The 24786-nt window shown below is 44.8% G+C and overlaps 1 protein-coding gene across 5 annotated transcripts; it reads right to left on the minus strand.

Annotated features, from left to right (window-relative positions):
* Positions 1-17479: 17479 nt before the first annotated feature.
* Positions 17480-24041, minus strand: LOC4334979 (receptor-like protein 15). Of its 5 annotated transcripts, none has more exons than XM_066309861.1 (5): positions 23750-24001; positions 22549-23451; positions 21301-21450; positions 19343-19471; positions 17480-19221 (listed from the first exon to the last, which is right to left on the minus strand). In XM_066309861.1, exons 2-5 carry the CDS (start codon positions 22976-22978, stop codon positions 19193-19195), a joined length of 738 nt encoding a protein of 245 aa, XP_066165958.1. In that variant the 5' UTR covers positions 22979-23451; positions 23750-24001; the 3' UTR covers positions 17480-19192. The 5 variants fall into 5 exon arrangements, with proteins under 5 accessions (XP_066165958.1, XP_066165959.1, XP_066165955.1 ...); XM_066309862.1 differs by having other exon boundaries at positions 22549-23032; positions 23750-23954; XM_066309858.1 differs by having other exon boundaries at positions 17480-19471; positions 23750-24041.
* Between the last annotated feature and the right edge of the window lie 745 nt (positions 24042-24786).

The following is a 24786-nucleotide window of genomic DNA, read 5'->3' on the forward strand; positions in this document are numbered from 1 at the left end:
CGCCATTTGGAGTAAGGAAATTAAAACAAATGACTCCACGTATCTGAAGCCACAAAAGACCAAAAGCAGAGAGCTACAAACTGCAATTTTTATAAGGAAAGAAAAGCAATATATACTTGATCAAAAAAAAAAGATCTTCAATGAGAAATGCAGTATATACTGAACAAAGGAGCAGTATACTCCTTCAACGAAAAAAATGAGTATATACTCATTTAACAAGAAATGTAGTACATGCAGAACCTTGTAGAGCAGGACCTTGTTGGATCCTATCCGATATCCAATATGGAAGAGGGAGTATGTACACCTGGGAGTACAGAAGAGAGTGTGTATATATATATATATATATATATATATATATATATATATATATATATATATATATATATATATATATATTGACGGAGCATGGGGCTCCTCACCGGGAGACCGCGCAGGCCCCCCTTTGCTGGTTCGGCCGGGGACCCTGGGTGAGGTTCTAAGCTCCTAAACTGTGGAAGGTTCGCGAGAATGGAAGAAGCACACGACACGGGCGATGTATACAGGTTCGGGCCGCTGAGAAGCGTAATACCCTACTCCTGTGTTTTGGTGGATCTGTGTATGAAAAAGCTACAAAGTGCGAGCCAGCCCTCGATCGTTCTGGGTTCCCCCCCCCCTCTCTAAGTGGGCAAGGTCCTCCTTTTATATCTCAAGGGGATACCACATGCACCATCTCTCTCTTTTGTGTGGAGACTTATCCTCTCCCTTTCCAAACTTGACTTGCCTTCTCTTCATAAATGGACGGAGATTTGTATGGTTGCCGTCCGAATGACTTTTCAATGGGACGGCCCATACCTACCTCCACTTCCGCCGGAAGCAGGCGCGACGTGGGAACATGGCTGTCTGCTGATGACATGACCAATGTCAGACCAGTCACAAATCGGTCATTCTTTGTCCACCACGCGTCAGTTTATCAATCTGCATGTCCGCCCTTCTTCATACAATGTCTTGCTTGTAATGGTTAGGATGAAGCCTGGCATATATCTAACCGGGTCCAACGTGCCACCTCCAGGAGCTAACACGCCGGCTTCGGCTTGGGACGAGTGCTTAGAGACTCTCATCCTGACGGGATGGGGCGAGGCGTGCGTCAGACCGCCTGTCGCCACCTAACCCACGATCTGATCGGTCTGTGACTGGTCACAGACTGGATAAACGAGCGCGCTGCACTGCGTTACATGCAGCGTGACGCGCTTGACCAAACCGCAATAAATGCGGTTAGGTGAGCCCCGCCGTGCTCACCTAATCCATACATGCGGCGCAAAACCCACAAGGGGTCGGGGCGCCTCGGCCCTCGGGGCCGAAACAGGAGCGGTCCAACCCCTCGGGGAGACTTAGAGAGGGGCGGTCATACCACCCTCGGGCCCGACACCCCCGAGGGGGTCAGGCCACGTGGGTGATCGCGCCTGCTCAATCCTCTAGTCATGATACTCCCGGTCCCATGTCACCGACAGTAGCCCCCGGCGTTATGCCAGGGCGATCGCCCTCCTCGAGGGAAGCGGTCAGGCGTAACGTCACTTCCAAAGGCCTGGTGATAGGTGGGACCGGTCTCCACGGTTGGGCAGAAACCCAACGGTCGCAAATCACGCACATCAGCAATGGTAACTCGGCTCCAGTAATGAGCGGTCTCTTCAAGACTGCCACATTACTCGAGTAGTACGCGAATCGGGACGAGCCGGTTCGTTTTGCCTGGAGATATGGTGATGGCGCTTCGGTCGGCGAGCGTAATTAACGCGCGCACGATATGTTTTATCTCGACTGCCACAACCGCATATCCACCTCATGCGCCGCAAGCGGGCGAATGGGATTAGTGGATGCGTGGACGCGAGAAACGAGGGAGCGAGATAGTGGGCGCGAGAAGCGAGGAGCCGGGCACAGCGTTGGCAAGGGTATAAAGGCGCCGAGGAAGAGATTTGCTTCCTTCCTCTCGCCATTATTCCCCTTGTCTTCGCCGCTTGCGCCCCTAACTCCTTGTTTCCTGTTCCCTACCTTCGCCTCACGCGCTCGCTCTCAAACATCTCTTCCTCCGGCGTCATGGCACGGGGCTCCGCTCTGCTTGATGGTAGCGTGCTGCCGCCTTCCTGCATCGTGAGCGAGAGGCAGGCCGGGTTGCCGCGCCGCTTCATGCCGGAATCTGCCACTGGCCGGGAGATAGTCACGCTGGGCAAGGGACGCCCGGCGCCATGCTACCCGGGTCGGTCCGTCTTCTTCCTCCCTTTTGCAATGGCAGGGCTGGTTCCGCCATTTTCTTCTTTCTTCATGGATGTTCTGGAGTTTTACAATCTCCAGATGGCGCACCTCACCCCCAACGCGGTAATGACATTGGCCATCTTCGCGCATCTGTGCGAGATGTTCATCGGGGTGCGCCCATCCCTTCGGCTGTTCCGGTGGTTCTTCACCGTGCAGTCGGTGTCGCCGCCGTCGGTGGTTGGTGGCTGCTACTTCCAGCCGCGGGGGCCGGTGCTGAACCGCTACATCCCCTGCGTCCTCCGCAAGAAGTGGGACGACTGGAAGAGCGACTGGTTCTACACCCCCCTCGCCGACGAAGCGCGCCTCCGACTTCCGAGCCAGCCCCCGTCGCAGGCCTCCAGCTGGCGGGCGCCGGTAGATCTGGGAAATGGCTATGACGCCGTCCTCGACCGCCTGGCAGGCCTGCGATCCCAGGGGCTCACAGGGGCCATGGTGTACGGCGACTACCTTCATCGCCGGATTGCGCCGCTCCAGCGGCGCGCCCGGGGCGCCTGGGAGTACTCCGGCTCCGAAGACTACATGAGGACCCACCAGGGGGTTAGATGGGACTGGGCTCCTGAGGATTTCAAGATAGTGGTCCAACGGGTGCTGAATCTCAGCTCCGTGGAGGCATCCCTCATTCCCCAAGGAGTCCTCCCCCTCTGCAGCGATCCAGACCGCACCTCCATCCTGACCATCATGCAGGCGGTCGGGGCGTCGGAGGAGCGGGCTCCTCGAGGCCACGATGGCGCGGGCGGGAGCCGCAGGGGGGAACAATCTACCCCAGGAGGGGGTCGTGCTTCTGGGTCCCGTGACGGGGGCCCGGGGAGCAGCCGCCCTGCCGACGCCCGAGGGAAGAGGAAGCAGGAAGGGACCCCTCCCCCATCTCCTCCCCGAGGGGGCGGGGCGGCGCGTGTCAGCAGCAGGCGCCCGGAGGGGGCCTCGCCGACGTCGCAGCCCGAGGGGGAGCGGAAGAAGAAACGGCTCCGCAAGATGGGGGGACAGAACCATCCCGGGGAAACCTTATTTCCCCTCCAAAGTGGTCGTTTAACCAACCCCCTCGCAGGTTCGTCCCACGCCCATCGTGGCTGTATTCATTCTTTCAACGCGAGTTTTCACTCACCCATCTTGTTTGTCTTCTGGTCTTTCTTCTGTTTCAGCGAGATCCCGTCGCGTCCCTCCCGCCATTCCAAGTCCGGCCAGTCTGAGGTCGAGGACCCGGCGACCGCAGAGGCCTGGAGGCGGGAATCTGACCGACGAGAAGCCGCGGATCGCCTTCGGGAAGCCGAGGAGGCCGCTCGGGAGGCCGCCCGGGCTCGCCAGACCGAGGAAACCGCTCGGGAGGAGGCCGGGCCCCGCCAGGCCGAGGCGACGACATCCTCCGAGGCGATCCATGAAACCGACCGGCAAGAGGCCGCGGATCACCTTCGGGAAGCCGAGGAAGCTGCCCAGGTGGCCGTCCGAGCTCGCCAAGCTGAAGAAGCCGCTCGGGAGGAGGCCAGACTTCACCAGGCCGAGGCGACGACGACTTCCGAGGCAGCTCGCGACGAGGCCGCGGGCGCATCGTTTGGGCCCACTCCCTCGGGCGACGCTCAGGACAAGTCAGGTCCGAGGGACGTCCCCGAGTCCGGCACGTCCATCGGCGGGCCGAGCCGCGCGGCATCTTCTCCGAGGCGGCTCTTCCCCACGCCTTCCGTTGCCCCACTGAGCGCAGAGCCCCTTCTGCAGGCCTTGGCCGTCGCAAACACCACGGTGTTGGACGGGTTAAGTGCCTAGGTGGAGGCCCTGCAAGCAGAGCGGGCGGAGCTCGACGCTGCGTGGGCGCGTGTCGAAGAGGGGCGACGCTCGGTGGAGGCCATGGTGGAGGTGGGCCGCAAGGCACACCGCCGGAGCTCGAAGCCCGTCGGAAGGTGCTGGGGGAGATCGCCAAGGAGGTGGAGGAGGAGCGGGGGGCTGCCCTCATCGCCACCACCGTGATGAACGAGGCGCAGGACACCCTCCGCCTTCAATACGGGAGCTGGGAGGCGGAGCTAGGGAAGAAGCTCGACGCCGCCCGGGGGGTCCTTGACGCTGCCGCTGCCCGAGAACAGCGGGCGGCGGAGACCGAAGCAGCGTCCCGGCGGCGCGAAGAGGCCCTTGAGGCTCGTGCCATGGCGCTGGAAGAACGCGCCGTCGCCGTGGAGAGGGACCTGGCGGACCGCGAGGCCGCCGCTGCTATCCGGGAGGCAACGCTGGCGGCGCACGAGGCCGCCTGTGCCGAAGAGGAGTCCGCGCTCCGCCTCCGCGAGGACGCGCTCACCGAGCGGGAGCGAGCTCTCGAGGAGGCCGAGGCTGGAGCGCAACGGCTGGCGGACAGCCTGTCCCTCCGTGAGGCAGCGCAGGAGGAGCAGGCGCGCCGTAATCTGGAAGGTGCCCGCGCCGAGAGGGCCGCACTGAACCAGCGGGCCGCTGAACTCGAGGCGCAGGCGAGGGAGCTGGACGCGAGGGCGCGCAGCGGCGGGGCGGCTACGAGCGAAAGCGACTTAGCCGCCCGCCTCGCAGCTGCCGAACACACCATCGCCGATCTGCAGGGCGCGCTAGACTCGTCCGCCGGGGAGGTCGAGGCCCTCCGCTTGGCAGGCGAGGTAGAGCCCGGCATGCTTCGGGACGCCGTCTCCCGTCTAGACCGCGCCGGCCGGCAGGCGGGCCTCTGGGGCGGGCGGACTGCGAAGTACGCCGCTAACCAGGGGGGCCTCGCCCTACGCCTCCCGGAGATGGCCGGGACTCTCCAACGGCTCCCCGAGGAGCTCGAGAGGACAATTATGTCATCCTCGAGGGACCTCGCCCAAGGAGCGGTAGAGCTCGTACTGGCGAGTTACCAGGCCAGGGACCCCAACTTCTCCCCATGGATGGCGCTGGACGAGTTCCCTCCCGGGACCGAGGACGGCGCGCGCGCGCAGGTCCGGGACGCCGCCGACCACATCGTCCACAGCTTCGAGGGTTCGGCCCCTCGGCTCGCGTTCGCCCTCAACTCCGATGAGGAGGGCGATGACAGCGGAGTGGGCGACAGTGGCGACGAGGCTGGCGACCCGGGTGAATCGGAGTGAGTCCCCAGGCCCCCGCCAATCTTAAAATAGTTTCTTCTTTTTTCTTTCGAGGCCTTCGGGCCCCATTCTTGTACAGACTAATTTAATCTGCAATCAAATAAAGAAGAAATTTTTGTGTCAATTCTATTTGTTGTGTGTATGAGACGAGGATGTCTGTGCCGCGGTCCTTTTGTGTCTTGGCTTGAACAAGGGCTCGTGCCCAGGTCCTAGTCCTCAAATAGCTCGGGTCGGGGCTAGTGCCTGGGGAGATCCACATGTCGAGACTGGCCAGGCCAGGAGCGTGGTGACCGAGGGTTATGGGTGACCCGATTGTGGGTTTTTGCCGATTCCCCCCCGGAGTTCACCACGCCCCGGGGCACGGCTCGGTTATGGGCCCCTTTTAGCGATTTTAGCCGACCCGAGCCCCCGAGGGCAGGATTGAACACGAGTGACCTATTTCAAGTCAAGATTCTTCAAAAGGAAATAACAGCACAGATACAGCCTCTAGGAAATTGAAAATGCTTTTATTGAAATACAGATATAAGAGAGATAAGAATATGCATGCGGTTAGGTGAGCCCCGCCGTGCTCACCTAACCCATACATGCGGCGCAAAACCCACAAGGGGTCGGGGCGCCTCGGCCCTCGGGGCCAAAACAGGAGCGGTCCAACCCCTCGGGGAGACTTAGAGAGGGGCGGTCATACCACCCTCGGGCCCGACCCCCCCGAGGGGGTCAGGCCACGTGGGTGATCGCGCCTGCTCAATCCTCTAGTCATGATACTCCCGGTCCCATGTCACCGACATATATATATATATATATATATATATATATATATATATATATATATATATATATATATATATATATGTTGCCTTGTTATTGCAGCTAATTCACTAAATGTCAGTACTTTAAAAATAAATAAGATGAAATGTATTAAACTTGAACAAAACATAACACCTGGTAATATGTATAATTCTCAAAAGTTGTTGATTAAAGCTAATATGGACACATTTGGTACATTGTACATAATTACAAAACTAGTACTCCTATACTAATGACGAGGATTATCACTGCTCGGATATGATCATGATGCCTATATATTACACATCAATAAAGCAAAAGCGCATGATTTCTATATAAGATTCACTTGTTTTATATTTGAATAAAAGTTACCACACCATGAGTTTGACATATTTTCATTTACAGAGGTGCTTGCATGGATCAAACAAAGGCGAAGAGTCGTATGGAGACAACAGATGATTGATGAAGTTGACTGGGGACCATGTGAATTCCTTCCCCAAGTGTAATTCCATGCCATCACGTTACTTTTTGGTCAATATAAGGCACGAGATGAATTTCTGCATGTTTTGAATTCGGATTTGAGCTTCCTGACAACATCAACATTAAACGGACCTAGCCGCTTATCCAAAAGGATTGTTGAGGCCCATGAGTAATTTTTGGATAGTGTGGTCTTGTTCCCACATTAAGCTTCCTTCTAAGCTGTTCGGAATCATCAAACATAATCACATATCTCATCCAATCCGAGTCTATTTTGGGTATTGAGCCTTGTAATTGTATCATGGGCTAGGCGCAAGGAGTGTGCTCCCTAAGGTTAGCCCTAGGATGTCCCAACTCATAGATATTCAGTTGCTTAGATTAGTTTGTCGCCATATGCCGTAGTTTTGCCTTTGACAAGTACGGTTTGTGGAGCCCCAACATTAAGTGCTAATCACTCATCTGCAATCCATATTGTACTATTTCTTATTATTGTGAGTTTCTTCGATTGCTTGTAGGGATAAAACCTTCGTGGTGAGGTCGACTACGTGAGAGTGTATTTGATAAGTACTCTAGACAAATGGATATAGCGGTTTTGAGGTGATGATCGCTAATCGGAAACCTCAAAATATGACGTCTCCACGTCGCCAAATCAAATCGGATACAAAGGCACATTAACTCGTATAAGATGATGACCTGCAAGAGGTAATTAAACCGCTTATACATAAATTTGAGATTGCAAATTCAAGCAAATTAAAAAGTATTAATGTAACCCATCAAAATGACTTGCGTCGATGTATATGGGTAATACTTATATTGTAAAAGTCAAACAAATGAGACTGGCTGTACGTACTCCTAGGACGAGTTCAAATCTATTCTTTCGCATCTTCTGCTTCTTCATTTTTCAGGAACGCTTTCTGAGTTACTAAACGGCATATTTTTTTGCAAACTATTCGTGCAAAAAGTTACTTTAAACAACCACATAGTCCATTTTTTAAACTTTTTAGCTGAGTGCGTTAATGACCTATCATGTTTCCCGTAAGTAGGGAAAGGTTTCAAACCTTTCCTGTCAAACACACCAAGTTAAACTACTCCAGCTTGTGTTGTTGACCGTCAAACCCAACAAGTCAAACTAATCCAGCTTGTGTTGTTGACCGTAGTATAGAGACAGCCTGAATTGACCGTATCTAGTCTGATTCTTATTAGCTGTATGCATTCCAAATACAGAGAATGCAGTCATTTTAGCTTATTATAGAAAAATCCACCTTGACATTTATGCCAACCTTCATGTAGTTAAACAAAAATTATGAACACTACAAGGGATTTGACTGCATAAGCATATGCAGGAATTCTATATATATTGGCTAGTAGCTAGCTTCAGTTACTGCAGGAAGCCAGGAACCAACCAGAAGAAATGGCTTCATCATCATTTGGAGTAGGAGGTGGCCTGAAACTGATGAGAGCTCGTGGTTTGCTCGTGTTTTCAGAGATGATGGCGCTGCTGCTGATCTGCCTGGTGATGATGAGCAGCTCCGTTAACACCTGCCAAGGCCGATGTAACAAGTTCCTTCCTCCTCATCTTTTACACATATTCAGTTGTACAATCACTTATATTTTAGAACGAAAAGAGTACGTACTTCCGATACTGTATATCGTCTTTTGCCTTTTTTTTAACGAAAAAGGATATAGAAGAGAGAAATAAAAAAGAACATAAGTAAATCTACCAGGAGATCATACATACATACATATATCTCAATTTAATTACTTCGTTATGTTTGAATTAATTTTGTAACCTATATATGTATATTATATGTATATGTTGATGTTGCAGCTTTGCTTGCGGTGTCCGTTGGTGAGAAGAAGGTGCCGCATTTTGAGCAACCTGTCGGCTGCTTCGAGCCTCCATGCCGCTAGCTTATAAGCTATGGCTGCCTGCTTCAGACAGGCTTAATTACCTGGCTGCAAGTATTAATATGTATAGTCATGAATAAGCATATGACTTGTTCGGTGTATATGCTAGTTGCTTGCTGTACTGATATTGTCTCAAAATAAATTTAATTAAGGACTTGGGCACTACATATATATACTGATATACACATCGATTTCAAGTCTCTGTTGTTATTCAGAATTCCAGATGCTCCAGGCCTCCAAGTAGGCACTGAAATAGACATGTGTGATGTGTGTTGTACACTCTATCTGAATGTTTACTGAAGAAGAGAATTATGCATGCAAAAGATAGTTTTATTTTCGATCCCTTCTACAAGTTACATATATGTTGTGCAATTGTGCTCTGATTTGCAGTAAAAAGAAATCAGGGCTATTTTGTTTTTGCTGGACTGGATCCTCTAGCTATGGCAGAGAGGAGTGGCTGCTAAAAATGGTAGCAGGTGAAATCTTGAGCTCCAGATTTGGATGGACAGGCTGACAAGAACTAGGGGTATGTTTAGTTTACGCCAAAATTGGAAGTTTGGTTGAAATTGGAACGATGTGACGGAAAAGTTAAAAGTTTTTGTGTGTAGGAAAGTTTTGATGTGATGGAAAATTTGGAAGTTTGAAGAAAAACTTTAGATCTAAACTCGGCCTAGACCTAGAGTTTCTTCTTCTGGTGGCTGCTGATGGATGTTGGCTTCTCACATGTTTTATGTTCCTACTTTTGCCAGATGCATGGTACCCTGGCGCCCCGGGCTTCAGCCACTTATGCAGTTTTTCGGCCTATTTGGTTTGGAACCAATTTTTCCCCTACCAAAATTTTCGTAGTGCTAAAACCTTAGCAAGTTTTGGTACTACCAAATTAGTAGTATTGAATTTGAACTATTGTGTGTAAAATTTGGTAGCAAAACAAACATGCACTTGCTAATATTAGAGTTACCAAAATTTTGGTACGGCAATAAGTTGATATCAAATCAAATAAGCCCTTTGTGTCCTCCCCGAAACTTTGTATAGCCCTGTGTGGCCAGCCGGTCAGGTTCCGCCACCCTGCTGTCGACAGCTGTCGATGTCTTTAAAAAACGGTCGATCACCAAAAAAACACTATTAGTTATTCAAGCTCGATGATGTCACTGGCTACACCATTGTCCTATAGAAACTAGCTGAGCTGGGACTGGGAAGAAAAACCAAAATTTTGCCAAAATGGTCCTTTTACAAAAACTTATTTGAAGAATGAACTGTTGCAAAATATAATTATAGAAATAGTCCAATGGCTAAGAGCCAACCTCAATGTCGCCGAGGTATAACACTTTAGCACCATAGATATTGGTGTTGATATTTTATCTGTCGAGGTGGAAATTTACCAAGTCAGAGAAGGTCAGCGCTACCAACCTTGGCGCTGAGCTATGGACCCCAAAAAAAAGGAGCGGAACCATTTTTGCTGGACTTGATTCCGTAGCTCGCCCACCTCGTGCAGACCGGACCACCTTGTCCATAACCAGCTTCCATCCCAAGGGTTCCTCCACCATTGGTTTGATCTTGGCCGCCAACGACCCGATGGACGTTTGATAGTTGTGTTCTCCACTCGAATCGCCTTCGTTCCATGGATGTGACCAAGTCCCACTACGGGAGAAACCCACAATAGTCCCGATTAGCAACCCCTTTAATCCCGGGTTACAAACCGGGACCCCGAATTCAAGACTAAAGATGCCCATCTTTAGTCCCGATTGGCAGTGCCACGTGACTGGTATTGTTACCAACCGGGACAAAAGGTCCTTTTTTTCCATTTTTTTTAATTTGCTTGCATGTTATCACATAATCACAAATTCATTCACAAAACAAGTAAATTATTAGATAATTACAAATTCATTCACAGATACATTCACAAATCAGAAACATCGAGAGCTCTAGAACAAATCATCAAGAAAATAAATCAAGAACATTCACCGCTGCCGCCCAGCCACCAATCCAGCCCGGCCGCCCAGCCGGCCTCCCATTCCGTTGCCTCCCCTCAAGCCGGATCTGGCGGAGGGGAGGGCGAGGGTGCCACCTCGCCGCCGCTTCCACCGCCGGGCCGCCGCCCGCCCACACGCCGAGATAGAGAGAGGGAGCAAGAGAGAGAGAGAGATAGAGAGAGTGAGGCAGAGGTGTGGGAGATAAAATAAGGACATTGGAGAGAGATCTTTAGTCTAGGGTGTTGATTCCCAGGAATCCTAATTGGCACGTACGTGCCGGCGGCGCGCACGCGCCGGCCCACACAGCCCAATAGGCGGATTTTTTCATATATGTGTAAACTTTCAACCCATATTTGAATACTTTCAACTCCGACTTGAAAACTTTCAACTTCGACTTGAAAACTTTTAACTCAAATTTGAAAACTTTCAACTCAGATTTAAAAATTTTCAACTCGAGATTCAAAAACTTTCAACTCAGATTCGAAAACTTTCAACTTGAGATTTGAAAACTGTCAAATCGGATTCGAAAACTTTCAACTCGAGATTTGAAAACTTTCAAGTACAGATTTGAAAATTTTTAAGTTAAGATTTGAAAAAATATGAAAACTTTCGACTCAGATTTAAAAACTTTCAACTTCGATTCGAAAACTTTCGACTCAAGATTTGAGAACTTTCAACTCAGATTCGAAAACTTTTAACTCGAGATTTGAATACTTTCAAATCAGATTTAAAAATTTTCAAGTTAAGATTTAAAAACTTTCAACTCAAAACATTTTTTAAAAAATAAGTGTGCTAAAGATTAAAAAAATAATCAAGAAAAAACGAAAAAAATGGAAAAAATGGCAAAAAAACGAAAGAAAAAAACATGAATAAAGGAGAAAAAAGGCGATGGGCTTTGTGGGCCGGGGGGCAGTTGGCGCGCGCCGCCGGCGTGCGCGCCAGTTAGCAACAGCCGGTGATTCCAACCGGGACTAATTAAAGATCATTGGGGGGCCTGACACGGCTTGACATCTATTGAACTGGGAGTTAAAATGATGTACTAAAGATCATAAAGTGACATTGGGATTTTAAACCGGGCTAAAGATATTCTTAAGTCCCGGCTCCGATTCGAACCGGGACTATTGTAATTTTTGCCCAACCCACGAAAGATCAGTTCTTCAGTGGTGTCCGCAAGCTGTTGCTCCATATCCTAAGACTTGAAGATGCCCGCATGAAGTGTAGTGGCTGCCCAACCGCCTGCGAAGACACTGCATCTTTGTAGGACTTTAGTTGCAAGCGAAGTGCTTGGCCTATGGATTTAATCTATGTTCGTTTCTATTGTACATTTGTACTGGAAAAATTTTGTACTCTTCTTGGTGAAGTAGTCAATGTATGTCTATAGTATATATAATCAAAATACTCTATTGCTCATCCAAATATCATTATGTGGATGACATCGTGGCTTATGTGGACAGAGTACAAATTTACCGGTGAAATCCTATGGTGTGTTATTCATCCGGACACGATACCTAATTTGTAGATAATGAGTGAAGAGAACCAAAGGTGAAACTCCTCGCTGTCACCATATGAGAGCGCTAGCTGGAAATTTGCCAATCCTTGAGGAAGGCGGCAGCAGGGAATTGCATTGGTGGCGGCGGCTTCTTTTCCCACAACCATGCAGGGTTTGGCATGGTAGGATGCGATGGAACGAGGCAAGCAAGGCACTAAGGGCTCCTTTGGAAGCACGGGGAGAAAACCCCTGGGAAATAATCCCCCAAGGGGATCTTCCCTGTGACATATGAACTCCCTTCATTTCCTAGGGAAGTTGCTCCCGTGAGGGAAAAATCCCCTACGTTCATTTGGAAGACTCCCACGAGGGGAATTCCACGCTCCATTCCTTTGAAAATGCTAGCTGCTAGGGTTTAAAATGCGTAGCATGATAAAATATAAAACTCACGATAACTAAGTAACTAACGAGCAGGAAAAAATAATCAGGGTGACAAAATAAATTAAAAAATTCATAGAAAATTTGGAATATCCACAGAAAATTCCAAAAATTCAGACATTCATATGGAAAAGGCATAGAAAATTTGGTAAAAATTCAGAAAATTCACAAATAATTTGAAAATTTCAACATTCAGCTAATACAAAATATGACAAATTAAAAAAACTGAACCTTGGATGATTGGAATATTTTACATAGGCATACATTGAAATGACAGATAAAGCAAGCTAAAACATTAGTGTGATGCCTTTTCAACAACTAATGTGCAATCATTAACAGTTGGCACACAAATAGACATACATGTAAACAAAGGTTAAGTGGAAAATATATAATCCTTGGAATTTTCAAATAATCATCTCGGTGCAACTGGTCTTAATCTTTACTCTTGTCACTTGTAGATCCCCAAAACTGCAATTTCACAATAGACAATCTGTCAATTTTTTTCTCAATTAATGGTTGCAAATCAAAACACAAGAAACAACAAGGGACAAATTTCGTGAATCATCGTTGAAGCGCTAATGTATTGCATCCACAATTATGCTTCCAGGATTCTATACAAGAATTATGCATCCAGAATTTTGAGGGCTATTTTCATGTGCTAGACAAATGTACTTTCTACATGCATACTATATTATGTTACCAGAATTCTACAGTACTACTCAGGTAAGTTATTCATGCTATGCTGCATACAAAGTCAAAATTCCTGCATCATTTCCCATTGCATACAACCAGATAAATAACCACCAAACAATTGCAAACAGAGTTTTTAATGGACACTTAACAACATTGGAGACAGGAAGATCATTAAAAACTGATAGTGATTCAGAATTATGTATTGCTTCTAGAATTCTACACCAGAATTATGCATCCATAATTTTGAGAGCTATTTTGATATTTTTCATGTATTCCAAAATTCTATGCAGTACTAGTCAAGTAAGTTTTTCATGCTATGTTGCATACAAGTAAGACATTCTGCATCCTAGGGAACTTGACATAGAAAATTCTGCATCATAGGGAACCTGACAACAATAATATCTCAAATTCTCAATCAACCAGAACTTAACATGATATTTCCCATTGCAAGTATAGCAGGGACCAATACGAAAAATAGTTCATCATCCTCTAGTAAAAACTTTTTAATTTGCTCGTTTGCAGAGCCCATCACTTTTTTGTTAGAAAATAAGACTAAAATTACAACAAAAAATAAAACAACTGATTAGTAAAAAAAATGAGCAAGATGGGAATCATGGCAAACACAAAAGGGGCAAGAAAGAATTATGCAAGACAGCATGAGCAGGTCTGCCACTAAAATTGGCGGAGCAATACTGTACGTAAAAACATCTCAATACGGTCACTAATTCTTCTTGCAATAAGAGCAGGAAGAACACCAAAACAGGTTTAATTGCAACAATTTCTTTGATGTGCGATGGTTCACTGTCTCATATTCAAAACACAATTTCAATTCAGCCATGTTATATACTACACTTCAGTGATTGACTAGCACAGACAACAGTTAAATCAGCTAAAATACTTCAATGAACAGCCTACTAAAAAATCTTATCTGTACAATGTACTTTGCAAACAAAAATCATCATGCCATATACTGTGCAAACAATGAATAATAACATTATTAGGGGTACACATGCAGATGCAGTGCAACACGTACTTGTCCACTACTATATTAGTACTCATCATGTCTGCATATAGCTATAATAGTACCCATGAGTGCTGTGCACAATACACTGTACAAGATATGAAATCAACTGAATCCTGAATTTCTTATCATCTCTGATGGCATATGCAAAACTTATAGCTAAGCTGCCATTAATTAATTAGACATACTGTTATGTGGATCGATCTTTCGGCGTATCGATGAAATGAACAAGTCAGTGCTAGCTGTATATAAGCTAGTAATTATATACAGCAAGACAAATCTCTGTGATACTACTTAACAGCAAAACAAATCTAGCAAGAAGGAGATAGATAGTCATAATCATCTCTTGCAGTGCATTCTCACAATCCACAGACCAGAAACTCCATTGAACCCTAGCACCTGCGTGTACCCATCCCTCCACTGATTCAACGCTCAAGAACAACATAAATCTACCGGGACAACACAGAACCAAGCTTACAGTGGGGAAGAAACTACCGGAGCAAGAATTCTTTGTGCGCGTGGAGAAACAAACCAAATCAAGAAACAAACCAAATTCTTTGCTGCCTTGGATCTGCGCCTCAATGCCTCCTCCGCCGGTGCGTGGCGTCGCCTTGGATCTCCCCCCTGTCCTCCGCCGGTGCTGTGAGCCCGTGCTACCGGCGCGCCGCCGCGTCACCGCCGCGCTTCTGTGCCTGCGATGCGAGAGATGAGACCGAACGGAGGCGGAAACCCTAGAGGAGGAGGAGAATGGGAACCCTAGGAGGAGGAGAATGGCTTACCCTTCTCGCCGGAGGAAGAGTCCGGTGGTGGCGCGTCTCGCCGGAGGAGGAGGCACGGCGGCGCCCGCTCTTGGTCGCCGCTTTTGCGCGAGAGAGAGAGCGGCGGATCGGGAGAGGAAAATTTCCTGACCTCGAGAGGTCGGGTTCCTTTCCCTGGGGTTTCCCCGCGGATTGGGCCGGGAAATCCCTGCCTCGTGGGCTTCCAAATGGACCAGAAATAATACCCGTGGCAATTTCCCCCGCGGGCCTTTCTCCCAGGGAATGGGCCGGGATCCCGGTGGTATCCCGGGCTGCCAAAGGAGCCCTAAGGGGTTGGGTGGAAGCTTCGAATTCCCGTGTTCCTTGAAGAGGAGTTGATGGCATATTGGCATGAGAGGTGGCGCACGTGGTGGCGGCGGGATTCTCCGTCGGTGATGAACGCCGGCCTAGTGTTGCACCCTCGCGCCGCATGCCCACACCTCTACCATGACGTGTGAGGTCAGCCCTGTGGGCTGTGGCCCTCGTCCGACTCCCGCAAGGTCGCGCCCTAGCGCTTACTTCCTCCATAAAAAAAAAAGCAATCTAGATAGGGATTTGACCTTATCTAGCATAATGAGTCTTGACAACCTTATGTCTAGATTTGTTATCCTAGGTGGTATCAAATCATCACCTAGATTGTTTTTTTTGGATGGAGGGAGTAGTGCCTCTCGAGCCCTCACCTGCCACCTCCCAGTATGTTCAGCTGCTTAATGTGTAAGGAGAAATGAAACCGTCAATGTACAAGAAGAGCAAACTTCATGGCGGTCATTTTCTGCGCCTCATTATTGAGCTTCGCTTATTACTGTGAAATGCCTGAATCCATGCAAAAACATGTTTCTCAGTCATCGTCCACCGATTTCGTCTGATCCCAGTTTCCACTGCAAAGGTACTACTTGTAATTATCTCATATACTGTATTATTTGATTGATAGAAACTGCAGTACCTACTCTTCTGGTAGCTTTGTTCTCATCCCTTTGGATCTTTCATGTGTATATAAGGATTAGACTATATGGATTTGATGTGATCTGCCAACCAGCCATAGGTGAATGACGATGATGGTAGCTTCACACTGCTCTTACCCTGTTGTCCAAACCGATCTGCCATGAGGCCCATGAACAGAGTACATGCATCTCTGTTTTTTGGGGCACTTTTACATGTCGTTTACAATTTGAGATGATCAGTTTCCATCCATATGGTCACTGCTCCATATAATTGGTTGTGCGGCTTCCACCTAATACTACCTTTGTGTTCAGGAATTGAAACCTGGACGAAGGAGTGCACAAATCGAGGATTGATTATTGGAAAAAGAAAATATCGATGCCTTTTTTTTTTGCTGCGACTGTTCTCTTCCGAGCTTCATGAAGACTTAGGAAAAAAGAAAAAAATGGTGAGTCAGTCACAGATGAAACTACTGGGTTGGAAACAACTACTGCATATGTCTGAATTTTTTGTTTCAGTTACAGGTATTTGGTTTAAATAATTGAAGGAATTCAACAAGTAAGTTCTCTTTGGTTCAAATTTGATGAGTATTTCTGTTCCTATGGAATCGGTTAGTTTGCTGCCATGAAGCTATTCAATGATTTTCAGCTTTTGGTCTGTCAAGACATTCAGGTAAGGCTGCTGTTAATAGAGTAACTTCATCCAGCCTGAAACAATGGTAAACAAATAATGTTTTTCCTCTCTTGTTAATCATAATATCTTAGTGTGCAAGTAGCACTGATTTATAATTTGACATGATCAGAAAATTTTGCTTTTTAAGAGCTCGCTCTGAGGAACATGATTTACTACTCAGCTAAGACTCCACATCATATTATATATACATAACATACTTCAATATCACATTCTTGCGGTTAACAGAAAGTCAGAAACTAGATTGAGCTTACTGCTAATGAGGTACTTGTTGAAGTAGTTGTACTGTACGATAAGGAATGAAGACATGGCATATGCGATGAGTTTATACTTTCAAGAATAAATTAATTTTCTAATTTTTCTTAGCATTTTGTTTATTGAAGCATGTAATTAATTTTGACAGTTTTGTCGACTGATTAGTTATAATAAAAACTTTTTCAATACATAACGCCTCTTTGACAATATATTTTAGTTTTCTATTTGTTTCATTTGATATTTGGACAACAAGAGCAAATAATTCTTCCAAAAGCTTATGCATATCCAATTACATTCTTTCTGCAATGCTATTGGAATAGATGAACACATTAGATAATTATGAGAGAAAACCTTTTTCTTATTCCCCATTGCACAAGCAACGTGCAGGGTATCATCTAGTTTCTAGATATGAGACAATACTAATCGTCACTATTCATCGAATGGGTATATATGGTCAAAGTTGTTTGACTTATCTTTGATGATAGTAGCATGGCACCGACATAATAACAGTGTTCTCATCTTCTTTTTGTCTTTTCAGTCTGTTATTCAATTTATATGCTAATTTGACAGGTAGCAGGAGATACCAAAACTTTTAAATTTTGGTACCTTTGGTACCTCTCCAGTACCGTAAAATTTTGTCAGCAGTTTTTGGACTTCAAAACAACCAGTTTCCAATGTTGAGTGAATAAGGAGTTACTAGCTTTTCCATCAAAAGGAATTCTGTAAATTCAACTCCTCTTACAAAAATCTGTTTAATGCGGAATACTGTATTGGAATAGAAACAGAGCAAAAATTGATTGATATTGTAGTTGAGGGCACAAGTGGCTTTAAATCAAGGCACAAGAAACCAGCCCATCTTAGACATGCATCCATCCATGAAGCTGCAGAGCCTGCTCCTGAAGGCTGTATTCCATATAAGTAATGCAATGATGCCCCAAAAGCCAATGGCGAAGGACCCAGCAACGAAGGACCAGTAGATCAGCGGCGTGTCCATGGTATCCGTTGACAACAACTGATGCATCTCATCATCGCTATCATGTGAGCAGTTCGAGTTCATTGGACAAATCTTGTCAACAATTTCTCCACAGAGGTTCTCATTCCCTTCGAATGCCGTTCCGTTCAACGTACAAAACTGTGATTCAAAGGGAATCTCACCGGAGAGATTGTTGTATGCAACACTGAAGAAGCTCAGGAAGGAGAGGTTGGCTAGCTCCACTGGGACACTCCCATTGAGATGGTTGTGTGAGAGATCCATGCTCTCCATTTCATGCAGGTACATGAACGTGTCAGGTATCGAACCAACAAGCTTGTTGTGTGATAGGTTGAGCGATTTGAGCTGCAGCAAGAACCCAACAGAGCTAGGGATGGGTCCAGATAGCCGATTCATCGACAAATCTATGCCTATCATGAGCTCTAAAGGCATTCCCATGTATGTCAAGCTCTCCCCTTTCGTCGTGAATTCGACATATGTCTGTCTTCTCTGTGTGATGTTGCCAAATGGGTCATCCTCAGAGTTCATTGGCAGCTCTGACCAGAAAACACTGTATAAGCAACCTGTATCTCACCAGAGAACCAATTATTGGAAAGATCTATGAAGTGGATATGGTTGTTGAGGCAAATATCCCAAGGAATGACACCATGAAACTGGTTTCCTCCAAGGAGGAGAGCACCAAGCTTCTCAAAGCTGAGGAGGCCTACTGGGATTACACCAGATAAACGGTTATTCCTCACATTGAGATTCTCAAGGTTGGTGCAGTTCGTAAGTAGAGGCGGCAAACGACCAGATAGTTGGTTGTTTTCAACGCTCAGGTGAGTCAACTGCCCTAGGCTCCAATGGAAGGGTGGCATAGGCCCAGTTAGGTCATTGTGTGAGAGCAGAAGGGATGTCAAAATGGATGCATTCCCTATTAATTCCGGCGATATCTCCCCATTGAGCATGTTAAATGACAAGTCAAGAAACTGCAACGATGACGCGGCTTCTGCTAGTGATGGAACTCCGCCATTCAGCATGTTGGAAGACATGTCAAGGTACTTTAGATATGGAAATAGACTTCCAAAGTTGTATGGCATTTTCATTGATATCCTGTTGTCAGACAGATCAAGCACCTCCATTGATGACGTAACGTTGGCTCCGAGATTGCCAGTGTCGAGGAAATCCATGCTATTACCGCGCAGCAAGAGGAAACCTAAAGAAACGTTATACAACAACATCCAAGATGGGATCCTCCCCTGGAGTGAACATATGGAGAGATCAATCCCAGAGAGGCTCACTTGGGCTGACAGAAAAGTTGGGATGATCCCGTTGCTTCTCTTGTTGACAATACTATTGCTTAGATTCAAGTATTCGAGCTGGAACAACGGTGTCCACCTTACAAGCTCCGTTTCGATTTCTAGTTTGCAGTTGTTCGAGAGGACGATGCTGTGGAGCTCAGAGTTGTTAGCCAAAGACGAGAAGTCAAATGTGCCAGTAAGATTGTTGTCCCCAAGATGTACTTCTTCTACTTGGGTTAAGTTGCTTAGTAAATATTGTCCAATCTCACCTGTGAGAAAATTTGATCCCATGTCCAAGTATACCAGGTACTGCAATTTCCCCAAGCATGGATTAATTACTCCTTGTATCATGTTAAAACCAAGGCTTAGATATTTTAGTTGATGGAGGCCACAAATACCTGTGTACATTGGAGCCGGAGCCACATGTTACTAATTGATATAGTTTCAACATGCGAAAATTAAAAAGATCAAATGATGAGTTGATTTGAAGGAATTGACCTTCTATATTTTCCTTTTAAAATACAGGTTTTCAAAACCAAAAAACAACATGTATACTTTCTAAAAATGTTTTTCCAAATTCAAATGAAGGGCTTATTCGGATTGAAGGAAAAGAAAAAAGGAAGGATTAATTCCAACAAGTGCCATTCAGTTTGTAGGAACTAGGAATAGGAAAACCAAATGATTTTTTTTCCTTTCCCTCTAAGTTGTAGAGAGAAAACATATGAAAATTTCTATCCACTCAAACCTTTTCGAAATTCCTATGGATTGATATGTGTATACATTCCGATTCCTCCACTTTTCATATTCCTATGACTTCAAATTTCTCCAAACCGAACAAGCCCGAACTAGTCATTGTAAGTCTTCTATGGAAGCGAAGTCACTGTCACTCCTTTAGTTTCCTCTATAAAACAATTTGTGGTATTTCCTCCATTACGTTATTTTTTTTACAATGCATAGTTTGAACATGAACTTGTCAGAGGGGAATAGGAGATTAGGAACCGGGCACCCGATTTTGGGGTGTACTTCCCTGCTGCACTGTTTACTCTATCTGCATGCTGTAGAATGCCTATTTTAGATTATAGAGGCCCACACTAACCCCTCTATTGTATCCACATGTGAAACTATAACTCATTATCAAGCTTTCAATGATGTTTTCTCGTAAATTACTTATCCAATCTATGACATGATTAAACTGTGATATTCATTGACAGCTAAATTTTTATAACAAGATCTTACTCGATTATATGTTATATGTGTCCCAAAAAATTGAGTGTTTTTTTATCATTTATAGAAAATTATTTTGTCACTTGGTCAAATGCTTCAATTCAAATTATCAACGGTTTTAGTCATGCAACACTAAAAAATACTGATTATAGCACCAACAACTACACAAAACATTAAATCCCAACGAAGGAAACACCAAAAAATTATGAAATATATGATATATTTGCAAATAGTTATTTTGTTGAAACATTTATATATCAGTCAAGAAACATTAAGTGTAACTAGAGAAATATCACAAAAATACTTGCTAGAATATTGAAAAGAACACTGTGAGCAACATTTATAATAACATACTGAAATATCAAGGAATACTTATTGAAACATACAAATAAAACCGTGTGCAACTTTTAAAAATATTGACTGCAACAATAGAAACAAAAAAAAATAAATATAATCATATGAAATCTTACTGTAAATATTTTATTGCAAGAAATACAATAATGCAACCGGACTTTAGATCGGACAAGTGTAAGTGATTTAAGAGAAAAACCTGTTCAAAATTTGCTACAAGGTTGGCATTTTTGCCTAAGATGGAGAACAAGAGGGAAAAAAAGGTGGGGCAGTGGAGGTGCCTAATATTAGTGATTCCATTGGGTGACCCTTGGAAAGCATTTTTCTTATTTATTAATCAGGTAAGATGATCAAGCGTTCATTGGCTAGCATGGGAAAACCCAGATAAAACTGAAGCCACACATTTATGTGGGATCAATTTCTCTATAACGGATGATTTTCTTACGACTTGTGATCGATGGTTATTTCGCTTTTTATAGTTTTGTGTTCTATGATGTACCGTGTGCGCTTGTGAATTTGATTAATTTGGGCATATAAATTTTTTTGATGGAATATTGCTATACTTTACAAATGATACTAAACCATATATATGAAACTGGTTGTATATTATCGATACAACTATATTAAAAAAAGATTGAGAAGTCGATCATACCGTTGAGCTCATGTACTTTATTGCTGGACATGTCAATAACCTGCAGGGACGTCAAATTGGAAATCCAGCCTGTGGTGGTGATCTCATTCCCGGCTAGGTGCAGCTCCGTAAGTGCGGTTAAGTTGTTGAGAACAGCACCGACAACCATGTCTGTCAGCAGAAATAGTGGTATATGTTAATGTCCTAATCATTAGTTAATCATTTTTATTATATAGAAGACGCACGTATATTTGTGTACTTAGATTACATACACACAAAGTGTAAGCTCTTAGTCCCTCCGTCATATAAAATAAGAGATTTATCTATTCCATTATCTAAAAATATAAAATAAGAAAATATAAAATAAGAGATTTTGGAGGGATATACACATCTTACGACTATGAATCTGGACATGCTCATGTCCAGATTCATAATCTTAGTGTCACATCCCTCTAAAATCACTTATATTATGGGCCGGGGGGAGTATATCTATTAACATATACCATCCTCATTCTTTAATATATAACGCTGTGACTTTTTATAAACGTTTAACCATTTAAAAATTTTGTGTAAATATAAAAAAATTAAATCATGCTTAAAGAAGATTTGACAATAAATCAAGTCTAAAAAAATAAATGATAACTAAACATTTTTTTTAGAAAAACGAATGATAAAAATATTAAACAAGTCAATAGCTTGATATATTTAAGAACGGACGAAGTAATGAAAGAGGAATAAGACCGTATTTAGGTGGGACTAAACCTATCAGATCGAATATTTGGATACTAATTATAAATATTAAACGTAGACTATAAATAAAACACATCCATAATTTTGGACTAATTCGCAAGATGAATCTATTAAGCCTAATTAATCCATAATTAGCATACGTGATGTTACAGTAAACATTCTCTAATTATTGATTAATTAGGCTTAAAAATTTTGTCTCACAAATTAGCTTTCATTTATGTAATTAGTTTTGTAAGTAGTCTATATTTAATACTCTAAATTAATGTCTACGTTACTTAGACTAAAGTTAAGTCCCTGGATCCAAACACCACCTAAGTCACTAAAATTCAATTGAAAGCGTGACATGTCCCATCAACTTATTCTCAAATGGAAATCTTTATAATCCATCCTCTATCAAACCCCCCTGATGATAAGAGAGACGGGAAAAAACAATATAAATATTACATCGGGCTTAAACAAAATCTACTATTTTATATATGAATTTAGACATTTGCAAATATAAACTTAGTATTAACTTACCTGAGCGATTAGCAGCTGAAAAGCTAGTGATTTGATTGCCGGACAGGTCGAGCTTCTCAAGCGCCGTGAACGGCGCAAGCACGGCGGCATCCACGGCGCCGGCGATGCCGACTCCAGGGAGCGACAGCGACACGACACGGCGGCCACCAGCTGCTGCTTCTCGTCGTCGGCCGGCGACGCTGCATGTGACGCCCTCCCAGCGGCAGCAGTCCACGGCCTCGTCCCAATCCAACCGTCCGCTGGAGGAGAACTCAGGGCCGATGAGCGGCTGGATGCGGCGTAGGAGGGCGTGACGCTCGCCGTCGCTGCAGCTCCGGCACAATTTGGTCGTCGTCGTCGCCAGTAGGAGAAGCAACGACGACAGAGTGGTGGAAAGTGTCGGCGCCGTTCGCCGGCGGCTCCACCACGGCGACCGTGCTCGTGTCGACATAACGAGATGGTTTCAATTTGGCCCGGTTTAATTCCCACGTAAAAACTATTCACGCTGTCATATCGAATGCTTGACACATGCATGGAGTATTACATATAGATAAAAAAATTTATACAGATTGCGTGTAAATCGCGAGATGAATCTTTTAAGTCTAATTAGGCCATGATTTAACAATGTGTTGCTACAGTAAATATTTGCTAATGAAGGATTAAGTAGGCTTAATAAATTCGTCTCACAGTTTACAGGCGGAATATGTAATTTGTTTTGTTATTAGACTACGTTTAATACTTCAAATGTGTGTCCGTATATCTAATATGACATGTAAAAACTTTTCACCCCGGTCACCAATATCACAATCATGGTCGTCCATCTCAAAGTATGTCCACTAGCAGGAGTCAATTGACTGATTTTTCTATACAGATAACCTCTTACCCGGGGCACACGTTCTGCAAGCAAGCATCCGGCTGTGTTCTCTAATAAAATCGAGGATACCAGTAAAAATATGAGCGATGTTTCACCATATTATAGAAAACAGTTTAATCATAGTTAAACATTTCACTCTCACACAGGGAACATTAAGATTTCATAATTTGAAACATTAAATAGATCCACAAGAACTTGAAGAAAAAAAAGTGAAACATCATCAACACACCCGATGCAACATTCCGATCCAACTTAAAAAAAAATCAAAATACACCGGGTTTGTTGGTGGTGTTTAAAAAAAAAAAATTCGCAAAAAACTAGAACAGTAGAAAAATCGCAAAAATATACCTACTGGTGCATCTCTATGATCCACTGCTTGCCTTGTACAACTCGCTTAGCTGGCATGGATACTCCAGTGAAGTGGGAGAAGCCGTAGTATGGTTCCAAAGCAGTGAGCAAAGGAGGTTTCATGGCTATGAGAAGGCAGGAAGCACACAAACAATCCCATTACAGTGGAATGAGTGGATAAGAACGAAGATTAGGCTGTGGATCCCTAAAAGTCTCCTCCAGTCTTGCACGGGGGAGGATGTACATGTACCAATGAAGCACCCGATCTTTCTCTTGCGCATCGGGCGCTTGAGAGGAATCGTTTTCGTAACATTGGTTGGATGGGTGTAACGCCCTCCCAAATGCGAGTGTTTGGGAATGCGAAACAACAAAAAGCCCACGTGCGGCCCACGGTTCATTTCCTCTCTCTCTCCCCACACATTATCATCCTCTTTCTCTCACACCGTTTAACGTCAACCTCATCCACACACGTGAAACAGCGAATGCAAGAGGAAACGCAGGCGGCCACGACGGCTTTCCTCCGTCTAGCTCACTTTGGGATGTTTCCTCTGATAAGATCGGTTTAATAACCAGGTCAACTTTTTAAGGTCCCACCGTGCCACCCGCGCTGGCTAGGGCTGCCAAGTATGCATCACCCTTACCCTTATCCACACCCACACTAGTTGGAGAGGGTATTTATAAGGAGAAATTACCCATTTGAGTTTTGGATAGGGGAGGGTAATACCTATTATTACCAATGCTACCGATACTCATTTCATAGCCATCATATGAAACTCGGGCCCAAAATTTTTAAATTCGTATTCACACTATAAAATCTTACCAAATTCAGTTCAATTTTCCCCAACAGATTACGTTCAAGAATTTAAATTTTGCACAACCTGTAATTGAATCGATTGCTATTTCAAAATTAAACTTGTATGGACTAAAAGGACACTCAAAATTTTTGGCAAAAATCTTCGAAATCCCTAAAAAAAATCTCCCAATTTCTCCTTTTTAACTTTTCTTCCTCCTAACTTTTCAGCTCTACCTGTTCTGTG

The sequence above is a fragment of the Oryza sativa genome, chromosome 4, assembly GCF_034140825.1.
Source record: "Oryza sativa Japonica Group chromosome 4, ASM3414082v1".
Lineage (NCBI taxonomy): Eukaryota > Viridiplantae > Streptophyta > Magnoliopsida > Poales > Poaceae > Oryza > Oryza sativa.

Coding starts and splice junctions, on each gene's coding strand:
- LOC4334979 (XM_066309858.1), bottom strand. CDS start 22,978: ATGTCGACACGAGCACGGTCGCCGTGGTGGAGCCGCCGGCGAACGGCG. Junction 21,451..22,548: donor TTCAGCTGCTAATCGCTCAG/GTAAGTTAATAC, acceptor TTCTGCTGACAG/ACATGGTTGTCGGTGCTGTT. Junction 19,472..21,300: donor TAAAGTACATGAGCTCAACG/GTATGATCGACT, acceptor CAATGTACACAG/GTATTTGTGGCCTCCATCAA.